This window comes from Nelumbo lutea, chromosome 4 (genome assembly GCF_056320005.1).
Source record: "Nelumbo lutea isolate HS-2025 chromosome 4, American lotus-T2T, whole genome shotgun sequence".
Taxonomy (NCBI): domain Eukaryota; kingdom Viridiplantae; phylum Streptophyta; class Magnoliopsida; order Proteales; family Nelumbonaceae; genus Nelumbo; species Nelumbo lutea.
This window is the reverse complement of record NC_142687.1, coordinates 85,415,094-85,426,734: the sequence shown is the minus strand read 5'-3', so window position 1 is coordinate 85,426,734 and position 11,641 is coordinate 85,415,094. Positions and strand designations below refer to the sequence as shown.

Sequence of the window (11,641 nt, the reverse complement as noted above, 5' to 3'; positions counted from 1 at the left end):
AAAAATATTTTAAGTAAATATTTAAATAATTACAAATTTAGTTAATATTACTACTAAATAACACAAAATTTAAATTAAATACTAAAATGAATTAATAATAATAATTATTATTAAATTAAAGTAATAAATGTTTCAAGTTGAATTTAATGACGCATATAATTTTACGAGTTTGACATATAAGGGTCAATTTATGTAGACCCATAAATGATAATAAAAATCATTAATACGGTGCAGCAATCTCGTAGTTAATATATATTAACTTTCTCGTAGTTAATACGGTGCAGCAATCTCGAGTCGCCTACGTCCTATGTCTTGATATTTGTTTGATAGAGGTGCACGCCATAATTAGGTATTGGGTCAAGTTGAAGTTGCCAATAAACAAAGCAACCATTTACTGATTTACATCTTCAAGGACCCGGGACACAAAACAAAACTGGAAAGTGGAAACAAAAACAAACCAACAAACCGCTGCCTATAAGGTTTCAAAATTTGGACCGGACACAGAATCGTTTTAGGGATCGGTTCCTGAGTCGAATGGATGGTTCATTCTGATTTAAAAAAATAAAAGATAAAAATAAAAAAGTCAAATCCAACCATTGTTTGGGTTGACGGGTTGATGGTTTGATCACTCTGATTAGTGGGTCACTAACTAAATCAACAATTTTTTGTCATAAGCAATTTATGGTGAAATGAAACTGGTTGTCTGACCGGTTCTTAGGTCAACCAATCTGACCACTCATTCCAGTCAAGTTTTTAAAACTATAATTTTTAAAACCAAAATGGTGTTTGATTCTATAGCCATTTATTTGAAAAACGGTGCCAACTTATCACAATATGGGTTTATCTCAAAATGCTATTTGCATGGTATTTGGCCATAAAACTAAGACTGATTATTAAATAAGCATTTTCTTTCTTTGTGTGAGAGCCAACTGTTGGGGGTAAATACCATTTTTAATATTTCCCCCAACATTAAGCATTTATTTATTAATTATTATTAAGTTTATGTGGTACCTAATCACATCTAATGGCACCTAACAACATCATATAAATGTTTTTCAATTATTTTCACATTTTTTTAAAATAAAAATAATATAATATATTTATTAAATAAACGCCCATGATACTAAAGCCCCCAAGGTCTTTGAGAGAATTCATTACTAATTCAAGAAATTGATCTCCTTTCTGTGTTGCAGTTGCAGACTGTACATTAATCCACCATTGTTTTAGATAAAAAGCAATGTCACCCTGTCAATTAATAACAAAAATATAATTAAGACTAGAAAGGTGTAATCATGATGTAAGAACTTGATGAAATTAGTCAAAAAAAAATCAATGAAGAATATCTAAAACCACGAACTTCGCTTATGGATCAGCCAATGTCACCCTGTCAAATAATAACAAACATAAAATTAAGAGTAGAAAGGTGTAATCAGTGATGTAAGAACTTGATGAAATTAGTCAAAAAATAAAAAAATCAATAAAGAAAATCTAAAACCACGAACTTCGTTTGTGGACCAGCCGCATAATGATTAATTAGACGTTCTACCTCCCCCGCGGTGTTTCTTAGGTTGTTTTGGTTTAATAGAAAAGAAGAGACGACCATTCAAAGTGGTTTTGTGTGAGTCTGGATCTCCTGTTTATAAGAATTCTGCCCGCATCTACCCACATAGCATCACAGCTATACATAGAAAATATCTCATCCTCCTACATACTATTATACATGGGAGATATTCCCAATGCAAAGAGGTAATGTCTTGTGGGCAGACATAGGTAGAGTTTTTATAGGTAGGAAATCCAGAGTTCACGAAAGCAGTTTGAGATTAAAGAGTAACACTACGGCACTACATTTTGGCCAGTGAGTTTTAGTTAAATTTATGGCCTCAACCATGTCGTTAAAGAGATTCAACCCAAGTACCTTTCAGAATTAGAGGATGTTTGGCACTGGTGCATTTCATGACCGTTTCACTTATGCTAATGTGTCATGTGCGAAGCATCAGCAAATAAACGAAATCGGTAAAAAAAAAAAAGGCATTTGGTAGCCCTGCTTTAAAAAAAATGTTTTTACAATAATTAATTTTGGGATTCCAGAAAGGAGAGGTTTCTTGAAATGCAAAATTTTCATTTCTTGAATTGTATGGGCGATTCAAATGCAAGTGACATGGCACATTGAAATTTGAAAAAACCGATTATTTTTTGAGACATTACATAGTAATCATTATAAATATATTATAATATTAAGTCAAATCACTTTAAACACCGGATCAACCTGCATCCCGATTTTTTGTTTATTAATAAAACAAATGAAATAAATCGCTTGTGAATTGGAACTCACTTATAAAGCGAAACGATCTTAAAACACACCAGTGCCAAACATCCTCTTAAAAAGCCAAATTGTTTGACTTCTAGAATTACAGTGCAGCAGTGATATAAAACAGGGAACTACTCCTAGCCTTCTAGGTAGAATGGAACAGTAATCGAAGAAGATGTATCATGTCTATCCAGAGACATTATGAAATTGATGGGCTCAGATCTGTTACTCACATCTCTATCCAGAGACATTATGAAATATCTTCCTTATCATTCATGGTGAGATATTCCCAATACACGGTGGTGTTCGGTGGGTAGTGTTCGATGGGTAGGTATGTGGGAACAAGTTGTGAGTAGCAGATTCCGAGTGGAAATTGATAACCGAGATTAGAATATACCACAGGCACAGTGCCGTTACCCATCAAGGGTAAAGAGTACATTGAAGAGAACACTAATTTGGTTTGCAGGAGTAGGTCAGCAGGGGTCTGATTCGAACCGTTTGGTGAGGTGAAATTAGAATCTAATTCCTATTCTTCATGGAGTGACATTCCCCTAACCATTCCCTCCCCCTCTCTTGGGAATGAGATCCCAATCCAGCCGATACCCAACTGAACCAAACAGGTTATGGAAATAGACCATTCTGATTCCGATTCCTACAACAAACCAAACGGACCCTAAAAACTAACAGGCTAGAAGGTAACGAGTGGAAAACAAATGAAACAACGAAACAAATTTACAGTGAAGATTAACTTCTCATAAAAATTGGTCAACCGCGTTATGGTGCAAGCAAAATTTGAAATTTATAGCGCTTTCTGGAAAGACGAACAAAGCTACAGTAGTCATTCTAGTACTCGCTCCAAGAACAATAACAAACAATTCATTCAGAAACAACAAACATGCCAGTTCTCATCAGAATGAGAGACTGGGTAACTTTATCTTTATTCACGGAGCTCAAAGATGAATGGATCCTACAGATGACCTTTTCCACCGCCCTCTCCACCTTCCTCTTTGGCCTTCCGTGCAGCTGCTCGTATTTGACGTTGCTCCTCCTTGTAGACGCGATTTCTTCGTTGGTACTGCAATAGCAAAGATCCACAACCACCTCAGTAGGAATCACCACGACATATCATATTCACACAATAAAAATGGTGACACCTAGCACCTAAATTACTGATATATGGCTACAGGACCTGTATCCTGTAGCCAGGGCTTTTGCATCTACATCTATCTCAATTCAAATCCCAACTATTTGGGGTTAGCTATATGAATACTGTACCATAATTGTGTTCCACCAAGGGCCATGCTTTTCTGTCAAGAAACCAATTGTTGAGATCTTATAAATCATTACACAGATGTAAAATGATCAGAAAAATCAACTGATCACGCTGCATCAACGGGCCAATTGTTTTCCATTTTATGAGCACTGACAAATCTGGTTAATAGTTCTTGAAGATATCAGCAGTCCAGATGGTTGTATTCATCCAATTAGTTTTACCTTTCATTCAGTATATTATCTAGAGGGAAGGCAGTTTCAAGTTTCAACCATACATCCAATGGTATCAAGCATACCAATCCATGCCTCACTTGGACAGAGCTTTGGTGAGTTATACCCAGTCCGTAGCTGCACAACTACCTTTACTGTAATTTGATGGCTATAAAAAAGAGAAAGGAGTTGAGGCAGCCCTTGCAGGTACTCATTTCACCCCAGAAGCTTGACACATGACACCCTCATTCTGAGGTCAGAGTGTCTCCAAAAAGCTTCCTTTCTCTCAACTTCCCAGGTGCCAAGGTCATTTCTCTGGCCAGACTAACCTGCCAGAAAAGGCTTCTCCAATGGACACTGACTAATAAACCCCTCCCTCTCTTTCCTTGTCATCTGTAGACATTGTCAATCCAGAGGGATACATTTTAGATGAACCATCTGAAATCTGGATTAGCTGCACCATCCTTCAATATGGATGAAAATAGTGTTAATTTGAACTTTGGAGAAGCATTTTGTATCAGGGCTTTCAGCCCAGAATACATATGTTCTCTTATACCAATATCCATATAGCACAACTTCATTCAGTACGTATTTAGTTGCTTAAAGCAAGACGCGTGCACTTTGTTTTACACATAAAGACTGCTTAATTACACGTCTTCTCAAACCACTCCAAGTATTTAAAGAAAATACTTAAGACAAAATAACAATAATAACAATAATAAGAACAAATAATAGTAAGAAAATGGTTGGGATGCAAACATCGTATCAAGAGTCACTATGGTCTCTGTTTGTAAAGCTATTTTCACCATCCTTCATTCTTTTTCCAAATTCATTAGATATGATCTTGCCATCTTGGTGGATAAAACTGGGAAGTTGCTCCATTGATCATTGATGCTCAAACTTTTCAAGTTGTATTGCATCTCCCTATATAAAAACTTTCCTATTTCATCATATTCTCCAGTTCCATAGCTGGTTTATTTTAGTATCTTGGTTTTCTGGTTTTCCAGCAGTGCTGTAAGGAACCTTCTTAATTGATCAAATGTCCACGCCAGACATGCATCGGATTCACTCCATCAGTTCTTGCAGGACACTTCTACATAATATGTTTATTTCTCTCCTTGATTGTTTCATATATAAATCAACAGAAAATTAAAAAAAAAAAGGGCAGTGCAGTACATGAGGCCGCCAATGTGGGGTCTGGGGAGGGACAGATATATGCAGGCTTACCCCTGTACATACAGAGAGGCTGTTTCCAAGATTTAAACGCTAGTCACCCAGGTTGCAATGGAGCAGCCCAACTGTTGTGCCGAGGCCCACCCTCATTAAAGCAAACAGAAAATATACAAAATAAATGCTATTTTTAAGAGAATCTTTAGGGAATCCAGGCAATTAAGGAATTGGGGAGTCATTACGAACTGTGAAGAACAGATAATTGCTTTATTTTCTAACCTCCATCGGTGTTGGAGATTCAACCAGGGCAGTAATGTTGGCTGTCATACATGGCTAGAGCATTGAACTTTGGGTACCTCATGACGGAAGGGGACTCACATGATGGTAAAATGACTAAAGAAACAACTGGACTGGTTCTTGGAAATATAGATATCCCATGAGGGAGATTAATCGACTGGAGGAACTTAACACAAATTACAAGTGGGTTCCTAGGACTGCCAGTTTTTTGGCAGATGGGTTGGCAAAACAGGGAGAATCTAGAACTGAGCTTTTCTGGGGGCCTGAATTCTCAAGGTGGGAATTTGTAAGATGTAGAGAGGCTGGCATGCACTGGCCAACATGAGAGGTCCTAGGCACTGTTATTGGAAACCATTAATAAATGTCTCACTTACTGATAAGAGAAAACAATGATGACCATTTTAACAAGGGGTGTATAGGGATCAAGAAAATTTTCATATAATTCCGCATCAATTTCATTTTTCATATTGGAAAGGAAAGTGTTTGAAAAAAATGGAGATTATTGGTTTTTTGGCCAAAAAGAAAAATAGCTCATTTAGATAAGAAAAAAAACATCTAGCGGTTACTGGCAAAATCCAATGAAATTTGGGGTAAGACAAAAAAAGGATGCCTACCCTGGGCAAAGTCCCATCAACACAGAAAAAGGAAAAAGAAAAAAAAAAACCCTACTGGTATTTCTCACAATGGTTGATTTTGCAAAAATCAAATGGAGATGAATGATGCAGTGTTCATGATTTCATTCAAAAATCTCTTGAATGAGTTGACAACTTGGTTGCAGCTTCCATCACTGAGGTACAAAATTGAGGAAGTGGAACGCAAATATTGTGTAAAAGGTTCAAATTCAAAAATTGGGACAAGATTGGAAGTTTTTAGGAAACAATTGCATCACAGAGAGAGAGAGAGATGAAGTAGATTACAGCAAAGTGGGTGGTTCACAAAATCAAAGAGCACTTTAGAATAAACATTGATGATATTTTTATCAGTAATTAAGAAGTTACTAAATTAATTATGTCGAAAACATAACAATATAGTTTTGAATCACCCTCAATTTCCATATTCTTAAATCCCTGCTGCTTTGCTAGCTTGAGATCTTGATGTAGAGCTGTTATTTCTGCTCTTGCAGAGTCCCCTACTCCAATTGGCCCTGAGAACAAAATCACCACTTTCCCTGCATCATCCTTGAACATACGTCCAATTCCTGACAACCCTAGGTTTCCTATTGAGCTCCCATCAAAATTTAAGTTTATTAATCAACATTGATGACGTTAATTTTGACGACCTCCAATTCTATTGGTCAAGAATGGTAGAATTAGAAAAAAAAAATTGATGATTTCAAGCCAAAAAACATGGATCTGGAAGTTCAGCGGTCACAATCCATTGCAGACAAAAGCCCAATCCAGGTGATCGAAGTTTCAGATGAAGAAGGTAGCATGTAAGGAGAGTCCCCTACTCCAATTGGCCCTGAGAACAAAATCACCACTTTCCCTGCATCATCCTTGAACATACATCCGATTCCTGACAACCCTAGGTTTCCTATTGAGCTTCCATCAAAATTTAAGTTTATTAATCAACATTGATGACGTTAATTTTGACGACCTCCAATTCTATTGGTCAAGAATGGTAGAATTAGAAAAAGAAATTGATGATTTCAAGCCAAAAAACATGGATCTGGAAGTTCAGCGGTCACAATCCATTGCAGACAAAAGCCCAATCCAAGTGATCGAAGTTTCAGATGAAGACGGTAGCATGTAAGGAGAGAACCAAGAGAGAATTTCAGATTTTTCAAATGATAGAAGGAATGTTGGGAAATAATTTGAAACATCATTAAACTTTAGGTTGTCAATGGAAAGTCAAAATGAATGAGGTTGAGTAAGAAGTGAAGTGTTATGTCAATTAAGAGTCTTGTAAGTGGGCTAGAGTCCAAGTGTCATACATTTATGCGCTGCTCAGGAACATTAAAGAAATAGAGACCAAAAGTACAAACAAAAATGGGGTTGAAAATAACATTGTTATTTATATTAAAAAGCATAACACTGGGAGCCCACATTCTTGGAGATATATGTCCCATAGAGGGCACGTACAAGCTCCTAGCTCACTTAGAAAAGAACCAAAACTTTAGTTTACTCTTCACCTTTTACTTTCCCTTTCGATTCGGCTGACCCGCCTTCTCTTGCTTTACAAGTCTCCTCTTTACACTTTTCTTTCCATTTTTCTCTATTCTCTCCTATTACACACAACCCCTTTTATAAACAACTCACTAGACCCTTAAACTTCCAAATTAATATTAACATATCACTTGCACAGAAGTATGACTCTTGAACTCTGGCCCACTTACAAGACTCTTAATTGACATAACTTTTTATTTATCTCTTACTCAACTGATTTCCATTGACAGCCTGAATTTGTTTAATGATTTTTCAAATTGTTCCCCTGATCAAAAAGAAAAATGATGACCATTTTCCTATGAATTTTTATTTTTATATGGGTTTGTATCACTCATTATTAAAGTAGCAAAAATAAACTTTTGGACCTTTTTAGAGGCCTCAAACTTTTCCTATGAGCTGTTACCCCATCCTCCTAAAATATTTTAGGTGAAAATATGACCAGGTTGTATACCTCCTAAAGACTACAGCTTTTTGTTGAGAGATGAAACTCTTAAAGATAAGCACTTTTGAGATCCTTCAAAAAGAGAATACCTACTTGAAAACATGTGCATTTTATGCAAGCAAGTTGTGGTTTTACTTGTCATTTGCTAATCACTTGCTTGTATTTTCCTACTATTTGGGAAAACTTCTTTTCTTTGTTTGATCTTAGGTGGATGCCCCCACAGGATATTTGACAATCTTTACAGTCCCTTCTTTTTCTTTTCATGAAAACATGGAAAATTTTATGAGTTGCACAAAAGCAACCATACTTTGAATGATATAGGAAAAGTGGAAGTAAGACTCTTTTTTTGAAACAAAGTACAAACCTTGGAGGCATTGATTGAGCTCATCTTCACCAGATTGCTCATTGGGGTTGAACGTTGAACAAGTTCTCAATGTTTACAAAGGATGGTGCCATTAAGAATGGAAAGCAACAAATCAACATCTACAAGAAGGGACACTAAGGTTCTTGATTGACACCCCCTGCCCTCCAATTAATCAAATCAAAGATAACTTTGATGGCTGCAGATATGAGAATCCTTACAACTCAAGCATAGGTAGATCTTTTAGAGACTATAAAGGGGATGTTCTGGTGGGGTACTCAGGTCCTATTGGTGTTGGGGACTTCAACTGAGCTAGAGCTACTAATATTCAAGGTTTGAGACTAGGAAGACCTTTAGGCTATGAAACTTGGAAGCGGAAGGGGATACAGAGACAATTGTAAACTGATATAAGAAATGGCACTGTAAGCCAATGGAAGCTCTGTCAACAAATTAGGGAGACCAAAGACCTGGTATTGAGCTTAAATTAGTTTCAACTTCGGTTATATCAGAAAATGCTCTTAGGATGCTCTAGTTAGAGAGGAAAAAGCACAGTCTATGTCTTGGGGCACATACAACCTGGGTTAGTATTTGTGTTCTATTATCTCTATACTTCACAATAACAGTCAAATCATCATATGATGATAATAATAGAAATAATAGTTGATAAGATCAATGAATGCATTAATGAGGAAAAATATAGGAATAGCACATTATCAGGCAAACTGTGTATATAAAGCCCAACCCAGCATAAACCTCACCAGCAAGGCAAACAAATGCATTTCCGGTACATGCTCATATGTTATCAGTATAATGTACAATTATCCTGTGAGGCCATCCCCTAAATGCATATCTCCACACACAAACTCGTGCTAGACTACAAACCCAAAATATTAGATAAAACCCATCTAAACAAAATGTTCACTCTAGATGCAAGAGCTTGAGCCTCTCCAATGTAGTCCCCAGAAGACTAGTGTCTCTCCGCCACATCCCTAAACCAGCACATAACCACCTGATAATCTCCCTCCACCGCTGTGCCATGAGTTGAATACCCTCAAGTAGTCATGAGAAGCAACATCAAAGTTGACCTTGACCAGTCCTTGAAAAGGGGGGTGAGTTTCACTTCTGACTGATGGCCTGACTAGACTCACTAGAGGAGAAAGATCTTTAATTTCAATAGCATGGCATCCAATCTACCAAATGAAGAACAGCCAACACTCATCACATTACAAGTGCACCAGAATTGGACTGGAAATTTTTTTTACCATCAATATCAAGTTTTAACTTAAACAAGTCTGAAAGACAATGGCACCATAGTCATACCTATTTTTTATAGGAAAGCTATCAGATAATTTTATTAAACATATAAAATGAGCAGGTAATGATTCAAAACAGGGAAACAGAACAAGTACTCCTTACTCCCCTAGTCCCTTACAACAATCCTGAGGGAAAGCCACAAAATGCTACCCTACCGAAACAACATAGTCACCCCAAATCAGCCTGGAGTGATGTTTCCCAAATACAATGAGTTCCTTCCAGTTCCAGCGAATCCTTTGTAACTACCAGCAATGGATTTCACAACCTAGGAATAAATCGTTACTCGCTACATCTTAACCCAATGACCGTAGCTCTCCAATGAATTGACTACGAGTCATTGCCTATCCGAAGAAGAAAACGTCCGACCTATAACACCTGGGAGTCTTTCTCCCTCTCTAGCCCCCTTTTGCCTTTCCTGTTAGACCCCTGAAGGCTCCTCCAACTCTAAAAGAAACCGAATTGCGTAGTGTGCCTTCATCAAAGTCAATTTTCACTTGCCCCTGAAGTGGTGCATCCTATTCCTGCAATACCAGCTGTCCATGAGGATAGAAATTAGCAACAGCCTGCCATCCTTATGAGAGAAATCATCGGTTAACTCCCCCTTCTCCCTCCCTCGATTTGTGTTAGGTGAAAAAATCATCGGTAACTCCCCCTTCTCCCTTCCCCGATTTATGTTAGGAGATATCAAATTACATTAAAAATACAGAATGGTTTCGTAAAAGAACAATAAATATAAACTCCAAAAAAGTATTCAAATACGTCATAAAGTCCAGAAATATAGTTTCGATTTGTTTCATTGATAAATCTAGAAAAAAAAGTAGGGTTTTGAATCGTTGTAACAATAGCAGATCAGATCGACCTTTTTTTTTTTTTGGCTGCTATCATCAATCATGGAGGAAAGATAAATTGAACGACACAAAAGATAAATAAATAAGAAAATGAAGGCTAAGGAATCATGTGAGAATAGATGAAACACCTCTTTGGCGTGGTGAAGACACTCGAGATAGTCTTCTCTGAGAAGAGAACAGTCTTTGGGCTCCCTGCAACGAGACATACACTCGCTGAAATCTATCCAGAAATCATAACACCTTCCCTTGTTTCCTGTGATCCCCCAGCCTGAAGCCATCTCTCACTCTCACTCTCTCTCTCTCTCTCTTTGGTTACAGACGGCAGAGGGGGTTTTCTCTTGTTTGTTACGGTGCTTTGGGTTTGAGGATTATTGGACCAAAGAGAATGGCACGTGTGACGACAATGGCGAGTATTGAGCCGGGCCAATGGTAAGTTGGAACCGAACCTGCGTCAAAATTTAGGTCCAAAATTAGTTTGAATTGGGTTCGGGATGGTCTAGGTATGGGCTTGGCGTTCTTGGGGTGTGAGACACTGAAACTAACTACAAGCGGGGGAAACAGCTCACTGCGCAGGCTTTTTTTTTTTTTCCAAACAGCCCATATTTTTCCCAAAGTCGGGTACTTGATTAGCATCGGGTCCATTCGGATGGAGATACTGAAACTAACTCCATCTGACACCGTACATCTCGTTATAAATCTGCAACCCACCATAAAACTAGGAACCACCATGTATGAGATGTACCGTGTCGGATGATGTTGCTACTTGATAGGGTGTTGGAACGGAGATCGGATCTGCTCTTCACACAAGGTGATTCACACCGATCTCGTGCACATCTTATCATGCATTGGGAACATCTCCCGTAGTTATAAGTTATTATTCATGGGAGATGTTCTCAATGCACGATGGATGTGCTTGTGAGGCACCCCTGTGTGAGGAGCAGATCTCGTTCCGTGCCTGTGAGGCGCCCATGTGTGAGAAGCAGATCTCGTTCCACATTAGTAGGTGATCCAACATGTGGGGAGCTTCATTGATATGGGAGTCTTTTTTAGGTTGTATGATTTCATTCCAGATCCGCTTTCCATAAAGTGTTTCCATCTTTATCCACAAAACACTACTGCTGTGTATTGGGAGCATTTCCCCATGAATGAATGATAAGAGAGATATAGCTATTATGTACCGTGGGTAGAGATGTGGTAACAGACTATAGGCAGTAAGTAGTCTAGTAGATTCAAGCCTATGTGATCTTTGTTGTA

General features: G+C 37.7%; 1 protein-coding gene across 1 annotated transcript; it reads right to left on the bottom strand.

Annotated features, from left to right (window-relative positions):
* Positions 1-3,039: 3,039 nt before the first annotated feature.
* On the bottom strand, positions 3,040-10,731 carry LOC148861475 (NADH dehydrogenase [ubiquinone] iron-sulfur protein 5-B-like). The gene is made up of 2 exons (XM_088983455.1): positions 10,516-10,731; positions 3,040-3,383 (listed from the first exon to the last, which is right to left on the bottom strand). Exons 1-2 carry the CDS (start codon positions 10,663-10,665, stop codon positions 3,276-3,278), a joined length of 258 nt encoding a protein of 85 aa, XP_088839581.1. The 5' UTR covers positions 10,666-10,731; the 3' UTR covers positions 3,040-3,275.
* Between the last annotated feature and the right edge of the window lie 910 nt (positions 10,732-11,641).

Coding starts and splice junctions, on each gene's coding strand:
- LOC148861475 (XM_088983455.1), bottom strand. CDS start 10,665: ATGGCTTCAGGCTGGGGGATCACAGGAAACAAGGGAAGGTGTTATGAT. Junction 3,384..10,515: donor GTCTTCACCACGCCAAAGAG/GTGTTTCATCTA, acceptor TTGCTATTGCAG/TACCAACGAAGAAATCGCGT.